At 39.4% G+C, this 19860-nt stretch overlaps 1 protein-coding gene across 1 annotated transcript in view; it reads left to right on the forward strand.

The window, feature by feature from the left end:
- The first annotated feature begins 8398 nt into the window (after window positions 1–8398).
- The window catches only part of KCNK12 (potassium two pore domain channel subfamily K member 12), a 598786-nt gene continuing 587324 nt past the window's right edge, over window positions 8399–19860 (forward strand). Inside the window, exons 1-3 of the mRNA XM_086925895.1 lie at window positions 8399–8788; window positions 15257–15365; window positions 16247–16340. Of these exons, the coding sequence (XP_086782021.1) occupies window positions 8399–8788; window positions 15257–15365; window positions 16247–16340 (593 nt within the window). The remainder of the gene's footprint in view (window positions 8789–15256; window positions 15366–16246; window positions 16341–19860) is intronic.

Raw genomic sequence — 19860 nt, forward strand, 5'->3', positions numbered from 1 at the left:
CGTTGGCCCTTAAACGTTAGGATGTACAATTTCAGTGTTCTTAGAGAATGTTTTTGTAGGATGCTAGTTCGGCTAGGAGAACCTCTGTATTAGAGATTATGTTAAGGTTAGCCAAACTCGTAATGTGATAATGAAATTGTACATAACATGAAAACGTTTAATGTTTTAAATTTTTTGTTTTAATAAATACGGCCGGGATGGTCACTCCATCCCACATCCAAAAACTTTAAGAACTGTTTCCGGTTTCCCTCCTTTTGGGGATTGTGTTGAGAGGGGGTGGCGGGTATCTCAGCCATAAGTGTGCAGAGACACTATACCAGCAAAAACAGAGTCAAAACCAGGAGGTCAGAAATCAAAAAGACAGGGGAAACATGCCAAAAGAAGCCAGGTCTAACAGTGTGGTGCTGTGGAAAAAGTGTATATTAATTGAAATTGTGTAAATGTACGATTTTTGGTAAAATGAAAAATAGAAAAGGGCTCATCTTCTATATAGTTTGGATTTTGTGTACAAAATAAATTTGTAATAGCACTCCCTATTGCAGTCACATTTGGTACTCTTCGACCAAAATCTATGGTATAGGTAAATATAGTTACACCATTGACACACTTTGAACAGTTTTTTTTTTTAATATGGCTATGATGCTTTAATATGACCGCTAGATTCGCTTGGATTCTCCACACTGGATGTCAATAGATTTTCTTTTTTTTCTATAGCAAGTTCCCAGCAATAGATACAAGCCAACACGTGTTTTGTCTGTACAATAATACGTCTTCAGACTTTTTCAAGGCTGGAAAATAAAGATCAAATACAATATATAAGCTTCAAAGTTAGGATCAACAAATGATTCAGTTTGCCTGTTGCCAATCGTTGCTATACCCATATTAAGAAAAAGGAAAAAGAAAATAAGAACCAAGAGACCTGTGCTAGAATAAATGTTAGTAAACCAGCAACACACACCAAAATGATGTTACTAATAAATAGAAAGACTAGCCAGATGTGACAATAAAGATAGAGTGTATCTTCACAATGCGAAAAGAAAAGATCCCAAGTAGCCCTACAGGAGTTGAAACTCAGGTGTCCATATATTAAAAGCTGCCAATACATAAGACCCAAATAAAGACAGGTGTAAAAAACTGCCCCTACATAAACCAAACAAAAAAGTAATTGCCATTGAACATATTCTCACATCATGAAACAGTTACTGTAAAAAACCTATGTATAATACAAACTATGAAATATTATGAGATCCAAAAAAGAAAAGGAAAAACTAAGGTCTAACCGTAATAGTAAAAACCCAACACCCTGTGTTTGGAAAATTGCACTACAGTCATAAAATTGTCACATACACCGGTCCTTAATAGTACACCACTACTACCAAGGTACCTCATAGAGATGACCTGAACATGTCACAAACCTTATATAAGAACTCACCAGAGTGATCTGCATGGTCAAGAAATAGTTAGCAAGCCAATCGTGTCCATGGATAAAAGCGCCCGGCTCATTCTCAATCAGGGCCCAACAGACGAGCAGAGTAAACAACAATATATAGCATCTCACTGTGATGTCAGTAATACAAAATAGTGTAAAGTATGAAAAAGGGAATGGTAACACTCAACCCCGCCAAAAGAATGATGACAGTGTATTGTGTCCTTAGAAAAGTCAATAGTGCATGGTAGCGTCAAAACCGAACTCCATCGGGCAGCCAAACCATGATAAGATGGCTCCCTGAAAGAGTGTAAAGTAAAAGTTGCTGATCGTACGCTGTAACACGGTCAAAAACAATGATAAGGTAGCACCTATTAGACACAGTCAAAACTAAACACCTGAGATCCTGCAGTCCACACGTTAAATCAATTCTGCCTAGCAAGCTCCTTGCCGCACTACACGCTGATTCAAATCTACCCCTCTAGATAGGGACATGTAGAGGGTCACATGATCACATCCGATCATGTGATTGTGACGTCGACTGAATGATAGGGAGAACGAGATTTACTAGTGAAAAAGAGCCGCCATCATAAGCAGTCCGTCCGCCACTGTTGGTGATGACTGTACATCAACTGCCTCACCCCAGCATATGCGTAAAGACATGGACAGACATGACGATCATCAAACGAAGTATCCCTCCTAATATGTGTAGAAGTCATGGCATTGCGTAAAAACTAACAGTGCATAATGATTCAAAATGCAAACACTTGTAAAATATCCTTAATTCGCTATAGTTTGTAGACTATATAGCAACACAGCATCATGGTGCACAACTCTGCACAACTCTGACAGTGCTAATGAACTACTGATCTAATCGGATATGGAGATGATCCCACTCAACCTACCTCAAAATTGTAAAACCGGGTGCACACATGCCGGCCATCTTCAAAGATCTAAGCTAATGAAGAGTCATAAGTAAGAACCCCAAATGGATTCCTCGTGTTGTGAGAATACACTCATATTCTCAATCCTCCAAACTATGCCAAGTCTTATGTCAATAAGAATCTAATGAAGAAAGTGTTAGTCAAGAAGATGTGTAGATAGGAACAGGGGTGATATTCAGTTAGCAGAAACAATGTATATGAGAAATAATGATGGATGCACCTCACAAAGAATTACAACTTACATGTACAAATAGCGCATTACAATTAGGATAATAATCAAACATATAAAATCCAGTTACATATATAATGCCCATAATTACAACTAAAGATTCTCAAATAGCTACCACTAGGTAACTGCTTTACGATAGTTAATAAAACACAGACATAAGTACTTGCTCAGCCAGCCGCACAGTTGTTACAATAATTACAGATTAGTTCAGTATTCTTCACAATTCATCAATTGAGCTATACAGTATACCATGACAAGTGTTGTTACTTATAAAGTATCAATGAATACACAAATAGGGTATGGTCAACATGTTACTGTTTTGGACTCACCCTGGACACAATAATGTAATCAGTCTTTTAAAAAGACATTCATTTCCCTATCAATATTGAGTCCGATGTCTACTGTTCTCAGTTTGATCAGCTATTGGGCCTCAAGTTTTCTCAGTCTAAAGACCCTATCCCCTCCCCGGGGGTCTTCTGTCGCTGTCGCTATACCATGAAATCTCAGTTTAGGAGCCACTACTGATTGATTGTAGTGTACTGTCAATGGATAATTCCGATTGTTGTTACGAATTGTCCTGATGTGTTCCTGGATTCGTTTCTTTAGTGATCTGATGGTACTTCCCACATATATTTAATCACATTGGCAAATTATGCATTATACCGCAAATGTGGTATTGCAATTGATGAAGTCCATGATATTATGCGTCTGTGTTGTATTGTACCTAAAATATTTCATCTCATGGTCCGCGAACTGGCAAACATTGCACATAGTGCATTTGTAAAAACCCTTTGGTTTGTCCGGTAGCCAGGTGCTTTGTTGGTCTTGTTTTAGAGCGTCAGAGTTAGCTGAGCTTAAAATGTTCCTCAGTGTCCTGCCTCTTGTGTAGGTAACCTGAGGTTTTTGTTTGATAAATTGAACTAAATCCTGATCCATTTGAAGTAAATGCCAATGTTTTCGAAGAGCATTATAAATGTCCTTACTGCGAGAGTGATATTGGGTTATAAACGCCACTTGTTTTTTGTTGATCGCTCTCTTTTTGTTCAGTCTGGGTTTTAAGAGCTCTGTCCTTGGCAGCTTTTAATATATGGACACCTGAGTTTCAACTCCTTGATGGCCCCAGTGAATTCTGACTCGACTCGGGTGATTGGTGGGTGTTGAACTATGATAATATCCAATGATTTCATGTCACATGCATGCGTCCATCCCAGGTGTCCACACAGTGAGCTATGTGCTTGGATTTAAATAGTGTAGGGGTACTTGGGATCTTTTCTTTTCGCACGGTGAAGATATACTCTATGTTTCTTTCTTGTCACATCTGGCTAGTCTTTCTTTTTATTAGTAATGTCATTTTGTCGTGTGTTGCGGATTAACTAACATTTATTCTAGCAAAAGGTCTCTTGGTTCTTATTTTCTTTTTTTCTTTTTCTTTTCCTAGTTTTCTAAATAAGAAAAATATGGATGTAACAATGATTGGTATCAGGCAAACTGAATCATTATTTGATCCTAACTTTGAAGCTTATATATTGTATTTGATCTTTATTTTCCAGCCTTGAAAAAGTCTGAATATGTATTATTTTACAGACGAAACACGTGTTGGCTTGTATCAATTGCTGGGAACTTGCTATAGAAAAATAAAGAAGATCAATTGACATCCAGTGTGGAGAATCCATGCGAATCTAGCATTCATTTTGAAGCATCATAGTCATTTAAAAAAAAAACAGTTCAAAGTGTGTCAGCGGTGTAACTATATTTACCTATACCATAGATTTTGGTCGAAGAGTACCAAATGTGACAGCAATAGGGAGTCCTCTTACTAATTTTTTTGGTATTTGGATGTGCAGGTTGTGTGACCCGCCAATAGCACTGTAGGGAAATCAGTGCAAATAGTATATTCAGCACCCCAAATTGTTCATTACTGCTTCGTTAATAATTGTAAAGTAGTAGACTTGTTTTCTAACTTGAGGTACAGCTTATCCCTTTCTAGGGATTACTATTACCCATCGTATTCAATAATAGTGTGGATTTTGTGACCGGAAAATGAAAACCGAGGCCAAGAATGACTCTGTCCACTTCTACATAATATGACAATGATGAAGCACTAATTTCAGATTTACTTCAGGCACTTTAAACTGGGGCACCAGGATGATCCATTAAAGTGCAATATCCTGCACACACTTGCAAGAGTTATCCGGTTTCCAGACTTTGTAACAGTACGAGCTGCCCAGTCAAACAATTTGATTAGCTGATCTTCACTATACTGAGAAAGTGAAATGACACTCTCTTCATCAAATATACTGAGCCATTGACTATGCATTAAGATTCAACAACCTTGTGTATGCAGTAACCTGAATTGAATAAACTTAGAAGATCAGGAGTTGGAAATAAGCCTGGGCAAGATAATATGCTAGGTAGGCCCAGGGAGTCTCAGAAGAAGTTTCTGAAAGTGAGAGCCCCCAGTTACAGAGAATGATGTTGGCCAGGAAACCCTTGATGAAATTCAGAACATTCATATCACTATTAAAAAGGAGAGGGCAGTGATGTAGGCTCATCAAAAGGTCCCATGCTAGAAGCAACAGAGTGAAAAATAGTATTCTGGTCCATAAAGGGCAAAAACCTTAAACCTCAATGAAATTTGGGATCCTGATGACTAGAGAATTTAAGTTTTAAGATTTATGTCAACACTTTATGGCACCTGTCTTTAAATCCAGCAGAATCATAACATACATCAACTAAAGTAAATTATAAAAGAAAAAAGGAAAATATATTAAAATTGTAAATAGCTCATTTATAATGGGATGTGTGTTATCTGGAGCAACAGGCACATGGGTATTTGATAGATTGGTTGCAGAGCTATCTATCTACTTATCTATCTATTCATCTGTTAGAAACTGAGTTTCCGGGTAGACTAGGGCAAGCGCCAAAGCCAGGCTAAAACCCCCGTTGTAGTCAGGGCAAGGGAGGTACACCCTGAGGATGAGGATAACCCCTGCTCACCCACTTGGTAGCTTGGCATGAGCAGTCAGGCCTATCCCAGAGGCAATGTGTAATGCGTTTGCGCAACACACACACACAGCGGCGACACACTAGGCACACTACAAAAGAGATTCCACACAAGGTTATATAAAAATAGCCTTTGTATTATAAAAATACATTAGAATGCAATCACATGTATATATACACTGTGCCAACTGGCACCAGGTAGCACTTTACATGGGATTATGTACAGGACAGTGCCAATCGGGTCGCTGCCGGAACCACCACAAGCATAAACAGTACATGCAGTAAACGTAAAACAACCAGTAATAACAGCCAGTAGCTACTGGTAAGTAAAGGAACTCAGCACCATCCCATTAGCATAAATCACATTAGTTCAGGCATACACCTAGAACATCATACCCTGACGTTAGGCCTCCTCACAGCATATATGCAACATCATTGGGATAAAAGTACATTATGCATAACCATATTAGGATGGGCATAAATCATGAGCATGAGGGCCTCATCAGTAGACAGAAAACACATTATGCATTCTCATTAGCATAAATACATTACGCATATATCCGGTTAGCATTAAGCATACACATGGGAGCATAGAGGCATCATCATTAGCATAAATGCCCTCCACCTACAATCAGCAGGCCACACATCGTGACCCCAACAATGCCCAGGCTGGAGCCCCTACTCCAGGGCTACTAAACTCACATATGCCCAAAGTTGCAACTGCCCATAGTCCGGCGGGGCAGTTGTGTAAAGTAACGTCAATACTGTCTCGTTGGAGCCCGCTCCGGGACTCTAAAGGAAAACTGCCAACGTTGTAGCTGCCTGCGACTGTGGTACAGCTGTGAGTGACCCACAAGAAGAACTGGCACGTTGGAATCCCCCTTTGGGACTCTGGAATTTAAAAAAAAATATGCCCCAACGTTGCAGTGGCCCACAACTGCAGCGTTGCTGTGACTGCAAAAGTGTACTGGCAAAGTTAGAGTCCCTCCTGGGACTCTAAACTCAAAGAAGTGCCCTACGTCTCAGCCTCAGTGTTGCCGGTTCCACGCTCTTCCCATCCTCTGGGCAATAAGAATAGAGCACAGAAAGGAAGAATGCAGAATCAAGTTGTAGCGCTCACGAGGCGCTAGAAAGCACTGGAGCTCCAGGGACAAAAAAAATAATGCTCTCTTCTCCTGGAGCAGTCCAAGGGCTCAGGTTGGGCCAGGATCAGGAAGCAGTAGGGCAGCTCAGCCGAAACAGAGTAGCAGTTCCTGGGAGCAGTCAAACTCAGTAAGGTGGGGATCCTCCTGGCGCGGATGTATGACGTTACAACGCATGCTATTACAACGCATGCTTTTACAACACATTTTTGACAACGCAGGAGATATTACAACACAATATTTTACAACAAATACTGTTACAACGCAATATAGAGTTACTAATGGAAAAGTGCCATTACAACGAAATCCATTAAAACGCATACCCTTACAACGCATTTAAATTATATATATTTTTTTTGTAATATAAAATCTGGCACGGGATGCAGGGAAAATAGGGGTTTTGGGTGGGGAAGTGTATTAAAATGTGGTGAAAAACTCCATGGAAAAGCTCCGAATTTCATGAAAATACTTACCATATCAAAGGAAAATTTAAAAAATGAAATAAATAAATATATATTTTATTTTTTTAAAGTAAAAGAAATCCTGGCACGGGATGCAGGGAAATTAGGGGTTTTTGGGTGGGGAAGTGTATTAAAATGTGGTGATAAACTGCACGGAAATGTCCCGAAATCACAGAAAATGTAAAATTAATACTTGAGTAACAAAATTAATACTTGAGTAACAAAATTAATACTCGTATTTATGAAAATTAACATATTTCACCGAGAGAACGATTTACTTGTCAAAAGAAAGTGAAAACAATTATTAAATACATGAAAAACAAACTTATTTCAGAAACAGAAATATTTAACATACCGAGAGCCGCCATTTTAAGCACTATAGTATAAAATGAAGTCCATCTACTATTTTCATGAAATTAAAGAGCAACAATACTTTCAAAATGGATGCCAAAAGGGAACAAAACTATCAAAACTTCACTTCAAAACACAACATTTTAAATTATACGTTTTCACATTATATGAAAGAAAATAAAATTATGAAGCTAACGGTGTAAATTAAAAAAATAATGATGCTACTGACGAAAAGTTATAAATACGTGGAAGACACCATTTTTAAGTCAGTTGATTATCAACTCCCAGAGTGACCAGACGTCAAAAGCTGACCCTCTGACCTCTTCAATGAAATTTCAGCAATAGCGAACTTTGAAGCATTTATCTAAACACATTCAAGTAAGTTAAGAAAACGAAGCAAAGAAATGTTTGATTATAGCATATAAGCAGCAATATGTTAGAAATATATATTTCTTAAATACTTGCCAACAGAGCCCTTGGGACTGAGACTGCGTTGGTCCCTGTGCCAGCTTCTGTCTTCCTGTGAGGGGGTCCAGCGCCCTGCGCCCTGCATCGCCCTGCATTGCGAGTCCTCCCACCGCCGCTCTTTCCATTCCAGCGGCCGCCGAGAGGAGGACTCCCTTCCCCATCACCACCTGCGGCGGCGCACCCTGACACCGTCATCGGAGCGCCCGGAGGCGCATTTAAACAACTGCCACCCCCCACGTCGCGGGAGCTTGCGGGGAGCGCCCGGGGCGAAGCCCGGGCAAAGGGCGGGCCTTCTGAGGCCCTCAGAGGTCAACAGTGGTGGGGCGGGCCACCCATCTAACGTCCAATAACAAGGTGAGCTTTCTGCTGTAACAATGGGCAAACGTAACGCTATAAGCAATACCACGGACAAAGACACACAGGACATTGTAACTCCAGCATCTCTTATAACGTCATTTGAGTCATTAATCGACACTGCTTTCAATGAGATTGCTGAAACTGAGAGGAGGCTTTCTATGGGCTCACTTACTTTTAACCAATCTAGTACAACAGGTAGTCCAAATGATAATATGCATTTATTTCCTGAAGTCATCGTGGTAAAAGCAAATCCTGTTGTCAGTTTGCCTGATCTACCAAAAGATGGAAACACTACTAACACAGCCCCTGTTGTGGTTCCTGATCCCGTCTCGCAATTAGCATCACCAGCAATCACCGACTGTACTGACACAACTGAGAACATTGGAGCTAAGCGAAAAAGGGGTCCAGTAAAGTCCACAATAAACAAAAGGAAGCAGCCCCCTAGGAGTAATAACCAGCCAACCCCACAGAGCATGTGGACTAGGGGGAAGAAACAACAACAAACAGGATCTTTGCCAGATCGACCTCATTTGGGAGACACCATTGTTATAAATGATGGTATAAATTCTAATACAATCTCCACGCAGACAGAATCCCCAAATGAAAATAGTCTTCATTCCAAATCAAAGGGGAATCTTATTGAGACCATTGCGGACACAATTTTTTAACAATTAGAAGGTCAAATGATCAAACAATTTAATAGTATTTTTAAGAGACTTGATAGACTGGAAACCCTCATGAAAAATGATGACACCAAGAGAAAGGGTACGGTATGCCTAGATAAAATAAGAGGTGATCGTTTGTTAAAAGACCTGGAGTCTATTACCAGTGCCCTCTCTAGCGGTGACTGCACAAAAAACTGTAATTTGTCTACAACAAACGGGGTTAAAGAATTACAGATTGCTAGTAGTCCGTCTATGACTACAACATCTACGGCTGAAGCAAACACAAGGAAAGGTAATTCTCCCCCATGTTTGTCATCTATCCCTCAATCGTCTTCTACCGCTCCTAGTGTCCCTAAGAACAATCAGAAATGTAATCCTGTCACAGGCACAAACAAGCAGAAGGTCCCTCCCAATCCCAGCCAGAATAAGACTTTGCATGAGGACAACAGGCCTTTCAAACATCAAGGCCCTGCTCTACACCTTCCACCTGAAGCATGTCCCTACGTCTTGGTTCTGGCTGGTATACCACCTCTCAGGGAAGGGCAAGGAGAATCGTGGGTTCAGTTACACAATAAATGCATTGACTGGTTGACTAAGCATAAGGGGGTCGGCTACGATATATCCAAAGAAATTTTATCCACACGTCGAGTAACCTGGGTCGGTCCTCTTTTTAAAAACATCAACGGGGACTGTATTATAGTCAACTTTAGGAACCCTGGCACTGTAAAATTTCTGTTGAATAAGAACTCCGTCCAACCCGGTCTATCTACCGTGGTGACCCCTTTACCGCTGAGTTACTTTTACCGACCCCCTCACAGAACGATGCAGCCACCTCCTGTATTTCCTCTGCAAAACAGATTTTCGATACTCCGTGACTTGGGTACTTTGGATTGACTGTCAGCTATTGATGAGGATCCAGCTGTTGTGGCCCCCGAGTCTGACTCTACACAGGAAGCACCATCTGAGGCACTCTTGACATTATCTGACACTTCCTTGCTTTCAACCCCACAATGTGACCAATTGGTGCACCAAATAACAGTATCTACCCAAGTAACTAATCAGGATGTCTGTTCAAGGCCTGATAAAAACCTGTTAATCCTTAGTTGGAACATTGCCGGCCTGAAGGCAAAGATGGAAATTAAAACTTGAAAGGACTGGGTTAATTGTCACGATGTGTTAATGTTTCAAGAAACCTGGTGCACAGCCGACTTGTTATTCGAAGGGTATAGTTGCCATAATAGGACTGTATTGGCCCCCTCTCTAGGTCGACCGAGTGGGGGGCTTTCGATTTGGGTTAAAATATCTGCAGAAGCCAAAGTTGAAGTAATACAAACTAATTGTCTAAGTTTTATGGCACTGATATATACTAAGAAGATAAGGCTATATTTGATTAATTTCTACAATAATGATTTTTTGTCTCAACCTAATCGCAATTTTATACTCTTTTTTTTATTGATGAAATAGTGGAGGGACGGAAATACGGGAAACTTGATGGTATTTGCTTAGGAGGGGACTTCAATGCACATATACACTTTAGAAATGCCCCCTGTAGAAGAAGTGCAGAATTATCCAATCTCCTCGCAACTAGAGAACTTGTAAATTGCATGGAGCATGCTGGCACCGAATTAAGCACTGCCCCGTTTCCCACATTCATCGGCCATGGGAGTGCTAAAACGATTGACTATATATTTGTTTCATCTCCCCTTGCCGATGTTTTAATTAAAGCTGAGGTAGTGTGCAAAGTATATAGCAACCACTATCCCATTGTAATCCACTTAAAATTTCCTGGGGGTAAGTGTCCAAAAAACGAAATTATAGCAAGAAACTTGGAAGTTTCAACGGATAAACTAAGGGTCGTTTGGAGGGGAGTGGATAACAGGGGAGTCCTGGCAAAGGTAATTAAAAAACATCCAGTATTGATTGATAATTGCCTTATTATTGATGGACGTGGGGGTCATGTGATCAAATCATTTAGTGAACTCTGCTCTGCAATAAAAAGCGAAGTTTCTAAACCTGCACCCAGGAAACCTGAGGAAACCCCTAGATGGTTCGATGCCTCTTGCTCTAGAGCAAACCGGAATTTAAGGGCCGCACTCAAATCCGAACCCAGGGATATTCCCCAAGTAAGGCTGCTTAGAGCAGAGTATAAATCTACCCTACGCATTAGATCAAACGAATTAGTTAAGGCCCACTGGGAATCTCTTGCACGTATGGCTGACCTAAAAGACACTACGGGGTTTTGGAAGGAGGTAAAGAACCTAAGATCCTTAGGTTCGAATTTAACATCAATTAATTGTAATATCACCGGGCCTGTGTGGGTTGATCATTTTTCTAAAATCTATGCCGCATCTGGCAACCACACAGTAACCCCCTCCCCTTTAACCCCTTTGAACATCTCTTTGTTTGAGGTCGAGGATGCCATCGTAGAAAGTGCAGGTAATAAAGCGCCTGGCCCTGATGGGCTTTTAATCGATCAATTAAAATGTGAACTTAACTTCTGGGCCTCACTGTTATGTAACGTTTTTAATAACTTAATAAACGAATCTATCCCCGAAACGTGGTTGTGTAGTACCATTGTACCTATTTTTAAAAAAGGCGACAGGTTGGATCCTGGGTGCTATCACCCTATATCGCTAATCGATAATACTCTGAAAGTTCTGGGTAGGGTTATCTTTAAAAGAATAAGAACTTGGGCAGATGATAGTAAAATTTTACACCCAAGCCAGCTTAGTTTCCGCAGTAGTGTGGGCACGGTGGAACAATGCCTGAACTTGAGTTTGATAGTGGCAAAATATAATATCGCTAAAAAATCGCCCTTATATTTTGGTTTTATGGACTTAAGTTCTGCATTTGATTTTGTCAACTGTTCCCGTTTATGGTCCATCCTTCTTAACTATGTTTTGGATGATTATTTGGTTCATTTTTTACCCTATTTACATAGCGACTTAAGAGCACGTGTGCGCATTAATCAATCTGGCGAAGTTTCCAATGATATCAGCATTGGCAGGGGGGTCAGACAGGGATGTGTGCTGGCCCCCCTGCTTTTTATTCTTTATATTAATGATTTGAGCAGCTCCCTGAGTACCCTAACAAAAGATGTACCTTACGTAAATGGGACTCCAATACCCACCCTTCTTTACGCAGATGATGCTGTCCTAATGGGCCGCACACCTAAGGCACTGCGCACCTTAATCTCAGGTTTTGTCAGTTTCATGGCTGATCTAGGCTTGACCACAAATTTTTAAAAATCTCTTATTATGAGTTGTGGCCCCAAAAAGTATAAAATCATTGAGATTAAATCCGGGACAAACGTCCTAAAAAGCACCTGCACTTTTCCCTATTTGGGGTTGCTATTTTCTAACACTGGTTCCTGGCAACCACATGTTTCTTATGCAAGGAACAAGTTGGGTAAAGCGATAAATTGCATCATTTCTTTACGACAACCCAACCATGCTGACGTGATTGCACCACTAGTAAAGATTTATCAAACCCAATGCATCCCAACGGGTACCTATGGTGCAGAGGTATGGGGTTACACAAACTGTATCCATATCCAGACCGAAGAAAATAGGTTTTGTCGGAAGGTGTTGGGTGGGGTTATCTGTTCCCCACACTATATATGCCATAGTGAACTAAACATCTCATATATAGAGGACTTTGTTAGATCAAGACCAGCACTCTTCTGGCTAAAAATATGGATGAACCCGGCCGCCACTTTGACCCGTGATATAATCCTGGTTGCTTGAATTGTGATAGGGCACACTGTATTCCGTGGTTAAAAGCTGTAAAAGAATGTCTAGCGAGTGTAGGGCATGGTCATTTGTTTATTTCACCCAGTTTAATAAACCGCTCACATAAGACCCTTATTCAAAGGGCCTTATATAATTTATACAGAGAGGAGCGGGAAAGGAAGAACTTTTCAAAGTGTACTGTTACAAAATATATGGGCTATTTTGAACCTTTAAACAGTCACCCAGGCCCTCCACAGAGATACCTACGTTTACACCTTGGTAGATGGAACAGGAGCCTACTGTTTCGTTTTCGGGATGGGAGTATTGTAAACCTATTAAACTTCCCCCTGGGTTACAATAAACATCTGGAAACCTTAAGTTGCCCATGTAATCCAAATATGAAACAGTGTCTTATGCACTTTTTGTTCTTCTGTGATTTTTATAAACTGTTCACCGCTCATTATTTAATGCCTTACTGCCGAAAACATAAGTTGTTGAACTTTAGGACAGCACTGAGGACTTTATTACTGCTGGGCTCAGATGAAGTAATACTCAGAGTGAGCTGTTTTCTTAAAGCTGCTGTTCGGTCCCGAGCCACTTTACACATTGATGTATAATATTTTGCACATTGCACTATTGCACTATGCACTTTATATTTTTTACTCTGCACATTTGTATTTTGCACGTATATCGATCTTGATTTTATTACTGTTGTCGCTATTTTTAGCCGTTTTAAAATTTTAAATTGTATATACTGCTGTTTTCAGACAAAGAGAGACATTATTGTGATTTTGTGGAATTGATTGGATTATGCTTCTTGTCGGCTGTTATATCATTTTACTGTACTTTCTGAAATTATACTCTGTATGCACTTTTATGGATGTTTTATTCCGAATAAAGATCTTTGACTTGACTTGACTTGACTATTTCTTAAATACAATAAATAATATAACGTTAGCCTTTAGCTAAGAAAATACCTGAATATTTTAACAAACATCTCTAAAGAATCCGAAAAATAAATAAAAGTTACTAATATTAAAATGTTGTAATTTTTTATAAACAAAGTATTCTATTCAGAAATATAATATAAATTTATTTAAATAACAAAAAATAATTATTACTTTTAAAAACAGTTCTCCAACCAGGAGAGACTAATAAACCAGCTTTTAAAAAAAAAGCATATTTTCAAAAACAGCAAGACTACTCTCCACGATTTAAAAAAGGTACTTTTTTTTCCTATTTACCAAAGCACATAAGTAAATAGTATACACACCTTCCGAAGTAATAATCCATACCTTTAAATTATTTTTTTCTCACAGAAAAACGAACTTGGTTTAAAAAAAACATTCATTTTCGAAATACAATCGTCGAGATTTTAAGAAGGTAATTTTTTTTAATTTAATAAAAGTATAAAGAAAAACTCAAATCGTCACTGAAAAAACGAATTAAAATAATGTTCTTAATACTTGAAAATGCAACAGTACAGAAAGTGTGACATGATGTAGAAATTACAGATCGTAAACCAATAACTAGAAACTGCAGGTGTAAAAAAATGTGGAACGGTTTAAAAAAAAGAATAACTAAAGCAATTTCAAAACAATACAATTCTAGACAAAACAAGAGTTTAATTTGTGAAATCAATTAGAATTGCTACACAAGAAAAATCCAGCGCAAATAAAGCATGTGATGTTTAGAACATAACAATTATTTATCATTTTAAACTTGTCAGTTATAACAAAATCATAAACAATCGAATTCAGATTTACATGAAATGTTTTCAATACATTTTAGGCACATAAATTTATCTTCTGAAGTCCTCCAATCAAGAACAAAAACTCGGAATAGGAGTCGACAAATAAAGCCAAACAAAAACATATCAAAGAACTAGGATTATCAGTAAGGTAAGTGCTGGATGGTGAAGAGGTGCCACTTACTAATCTATCTCCAAGAAAATGCTTAAGTAGGGTAAGTGTTGGATAGTGTAGGGATACCACTTAGTATTTTATCTCCATGAAAGTTCATCAGTTGGGTAAGTGCATGATAGTGTAGGGGTGCCAATAACTAAACAAACTACTGGAAAATGCATCTGTAAGATAAGTGCTAGATAGTGTAGAAGTGCCACTTAGTATTCTATCTCCATGAAAGTGCATCAGTTGGGTAAGTGCATGATAGTGTAGGGGTGCCAATAACTAAACAAACTCCTGGAAGATGCATCTGTAAGATAAGTGCTAGATAGTGTAGAAGTGCCACTTAGTAATCTAACTCTATGAAAGTGCATCAGTAGGATAAGTGCTGGATAGTGTAGGTGTGCCACTTACTATTCTAACTCCAGTAAAGTGCATTAGTAGAGTAAGTGCTGGATAACATAGGGATGCCACTAAGAATTCTAATTCAAAGAAGATGAGGCAGTTAAAAAAATTGAAACAGTAATAATACAGTATTTAAAATCATATAAAACATTCTCTAATTGTTTTTCTAGAGCCAAACCAAAAAAGAAAAACTCGAAAGAGCAATCAACTTAGAAGCCCATAGAAAAACAAGTCAGAATACCGGGAAGAAGACAAAGAACCAAACTCCAAAAACCAAAAGTAATTCATAAATATAAACACATCTAAACCGCAAAAGTAAATAGCAAAAGTAGATTTGAAAAATATGTAAAAAGCAAATAAAGACCCTCAGTAGAGTAAAAGATGAAATTTTAAGAGGTATGAATTACTATTCTAAATCCAGAAAGGTGTATCAGTAGGATAAGTACTGGATAGTGTAAGGGTGCCACTAACTATTGTAACTCCAGGAAAATACATCAGTAAAGTAAGTGCTGAATAGTGTAGGGGTGCCAATAACTATTGTAACTCCAGGAAAGTGCATCAGTAAGGTAAGTGCTGGATAGTGTAGGGGTGCCACTTACTATTTTAACTCCAAGAAAGTGCATAAGTAAGGTAAGTGCTAGATAGTATAGGGTTGTCACTTACTATTATAACTCCAGGAAAGTGCATCAGTAGGGTAAGTGCTGGATAGTGTAGGGTTACCACTTACAATTCTTATTCCAGAAAAATGCATCAGTTAAATAAGGGCTGGATAGTGTAGGAGTGCAATTGAGTATTCTAATTCGAGGAAGATGAAGCACTTAAAAAAATTGAAACAGTGATAATACAGTGTTTAAAGAAAAAAAAAACTCGAAAGAGCAATCAACTTAGAAGCCCATAGAAAAACAAGTCAGAAGACCAGGAAGAAGACAAAGAACCAAACTCCAAAAACCAAAGGTAATTTATAAATATAATTACATCTAAACCACAAAAGTAAATAGCAATAGTAGATTTGGAAGGTGCATCAGTAGGGTAAGTGCTGGATAGTGTAGGGGTGCCACTAATTATTGTAACTCCAGGAAGATGAGGCAGTTAAAAAAAATTGAAACAGTAATATTACAGTGTTTAAAATCATATAAAACATTCTCAAATTGCTCTTCTAGAGGCAAACCAGAAAAGAAAAACTCGAAAGAGAACATTGAAAAACAAATCAGAAAACCAAAAGGAAGACAAAGAAGAAAACTCCAATAACCAAAGGTAATTTATAAATATAAACTTATCTAAAGTGCATCAGTAGGGTAAGTGCTGGTTAGTCTGGGGTGCCACTTACTATTCTAACTCCAGGAAAGTGCATCAGTAGGGTAAGTGCTGGATAGTATAGGGGTGCCACTTACTATTTTAACTCCAGGAAAGGGCATCAGTAAGGTAAGTGCTGGATAATGTAGGAGTGCCACTTACTATTCTAACTCCAAGAAAGTGCATAAGTAAGGTTAGTGCTAGATAGTATAGGGTTGCCACTTACTATTGTAACTCCAGGAAAGTGCATCAGTAGGGTAAGTGCTGGATAGTGTAGGGGTGCCACTTACTATTCTAACTCCAGGAAAGTGCATAAGTAGGGTAAGTGCTGGATAGTGTAGGGATGCCACTTACTATTGTAACTTCAGGAAAGTGCATCAGTAGGGTAAGTGCTGAATAGTGTAGGGATGCCACTTACTATTCTAACTCCAAGAAAGTGCATCAGTAGGGTAAGTGCTGGATAGTGTAGGGGTGCCACTTACTATTCTAACTCCAGGAAAGTGCATCAGTTAAATAAGTACTGGATAGTGTAGGAGTGCAACTAAGTATTGTATCTCCAGGAAAGTGCATCAGTTAGGTAAGTGCTGGGTAGTGTAGGAGTGTCACTTACTATTCTAACTCCAGGAAAGTGCATAAGTAGGGTAAGTGCTGGATAGTATAGGGGTGCCACTTTCTATTCTAACCCCAAGAAAGTGCATCAGTAGGGTAAGTGCTGGATAGTGTAGGAATGCTACTTACTATTCTAACTCCAGGAAAGTGCATCAGTAGGGTAAGTGCTGGATAGTGTAGGGATGCCACTAACTATTCTAACTCCAGGAAAGTGCATCAGTAGGGTAAGTGCTGGATAGTGTAGGGATGCCACTAACTATTCTAATTCCAGGAAAGTGCATCAGTAGGGTAAGTGCTGGATAGTGTAAGGGTGCCACTTACTATTCTAACTCCATGAAAGTGCATCAGTAGGGTAAGTCCTGGATAGTATAGGGAAGCCACTTACTATTGTAACTTCAGGAAAGTGCATCAGTAGGGTAAGTGCTGGATAGTGTAGGGATGCCACTTACTATTCTAACTCCAAGAAAGTGCATCAGTAGGGTAAGTGCTGGATAGTGTAGGGGTACCACTTACTATTCTACCTCCAGGAAAGTGCATCAGTAAGGTAAGTGATGGATAGTGTAGGTTTGTCACTTACTATTCTAACTCCAGGAAAGTGCATAAGTAGGGTAAGTGCTGGATAGTATAGGGGTGCCACTTACTATTCTAACTCCAGGAAAGTGCATCAGTAGGGTAAGTGCTGGATAGTGTAGGGGTACCACTTACTATTCTAACTCCAGGAAAGTGCATCAGTAAGGTAAGTGCTGGATAGTGTAGGTTTGTCACTTACTATTCTAACTCCAGGAAAGTGCATAAGTAGGGTAAGTGCTGGATAGTATAGGGGTGCCACTTACTATTCTAACTCCAGGAAAGTGCATCAGTAGGGTAAGTGCTGGATAGTGTAGGGATGCCACTTACTATTCTAACTCCAGGAAAGTGCATGAGTAGGGTAAGTGCTGGATAGTGTAGGAATGCCACTAACAATTCTAACTCCAGTAAAGTGCATACATTGAGTAAGTGCTGGATAGTGTGGATGCCACTTACTATTGTAACTTCAGGAAAGTGCATCAGTAGGGTAAGTGCTGGATAGTGTAGGGGTGCCACTTACTATTCTAACTCTAGGAAAGTGCAAAGGTAGGGTAAGTGCTGGACAGTGTAAGGATGCCACTAACTATTCTAACTCCAGGAAAGTGCATTAGTAGGGTAAGTGCTGGATAGAGTAAGGATGCCACTAACTATTCTAACTCCAGGAAAGTGCATAAATTGGGTAAGTGCTGGATAGTGTGGATGCCACTTACTATTGTAACTTCAAGAAAGTGCATCAGTAAGGTCAGTGCTGGATAGTGTAGGGATGCCACTTACTATTCTAACTCCAGGAAAGTGCATCAGTAGGGTAAGTGCTGGATAGTGTAAGGGTGCCACTTACTATTCTAACTCCAGGAAAGTGCATATGTAGGGTAAGTGCTGGATAGTATAGGGGTGCCACCTACTATTCTAACTCCAGGAAAGTGCATCAGTAGGGTAAGTGCTGGATAGTGCAAGGATGCCACTTACTATTCTAAATCCAGGAAAGTGCATCAGTAGGGTAAGTGCTGGATAGTATAGAGGTGCCACTTACTATTCTAACTCCAAGAAAGTGCATAAGTAGGGTAAGTGCTGTATAGTGCAAGGATTCCACTTACTATTCTAACTCCAGGAAGGTGCATAAGTAAGGTAAGTGCTGGATAGTGTAGGGGTGCCACTTACTATTCTAACTTCAGGAAAGTGCATCAGTAGGGTAAGTGCTGGATAGTGTAGGGTTCCAACTTACTATTCTAACTCCAGGAAAGTGCATCATTAGGATAAGTGCTGGATAGTGTAAGGGTGCCACTTACTATTCTAACTCCAGGAAAGTGCATCAGTAGGATAAGTGCTGGATAGTGGAAGGGTGCCACTTACAATTCTAACTCCAGGAAAGTGCATCAGTAGGGTAAGTGCTGGATAGTGTAGGGATGCCACTAACTATTCTAACTCCAGGAAAGTGCATAAATTGGATACGTGCTGGATAGGGTGGATGCCACTTACTATTCTAACTCCTGGAAAGTGCATCAGTAGGGTAAGTGCTGGATAGTGTAGGGATGCCACTAACTCCAGGAAAGTGCATCAGTAGGGTAAGTGCTGGATAGTGTAGGGGTGCCACTTACTATTCTAATTCCAGGGAAGTGCAGAAGTAGGGTAAGTGCTGGATAGTGTAAGGATGCCAATTACTATTCTAACTCCAGGAAAGTTCATCAGTAGGGTAAGTGCTGGATAGTATAGAGGTGCCACTTACTATCATAACTCCAGGAAAGTGCATCAGTAGGGTAAGTGCTGGATAGTGTAGGGTTCCAACTTACTATTCTAACTCCAGAAAAGTGCATCAGTAGGGTAAGTGCTGGATAGTGTAGGGGTGCCACTTACTATTCTAACTCCAGGAAAGTGCATCAGTAGGGTAAGAGCTGTATAGAGTAGGGGTATTCCTTACTATTCTAACTCTATAAACTTGTATAAATAAGAAAATAAATATACATTTCAAAATATTAAAACAGAGACATAGAAAAAAATAGTAATTTTTTTCCCCCATTTCCTTTTTCCAACAGATAATGTCAAGCCAGGCCACAGCATCTTATACAAAATCAAGGAAAGGAAACAGACTTCTCAAACATTGTGGATATATATATTGTAATGAAAGGATAAGTGAACCAAGGAGACATTGGAGGTGTGTGCAATATTATTCTTCCCGTTGCAGCGGCAGAGCGGTTACTGTTGGTGACAACGTAATCAAAACAACTGAACATAACCACTCTGCCTCTGCAATGGAGATAGAAATACGTGAAACAATAAACAAAATGAAAGATATTGCATCCACCTCCAA

Source organism: Lissotriton vulgaris, chromosome 6 (assembly GCF_964263255.1).
Source record: "Lissotriton vulgaris chromosome 6, aLisVul1.2, whole genome shotgun sequence".
Classification (NCBI taxonomy): domain Eukaryota; kingdom Metazoa; phylum Chordata; class Amphibia; order Caudata; family Salamandridae; genus Lissotriton; species Lissotriton vulgaris.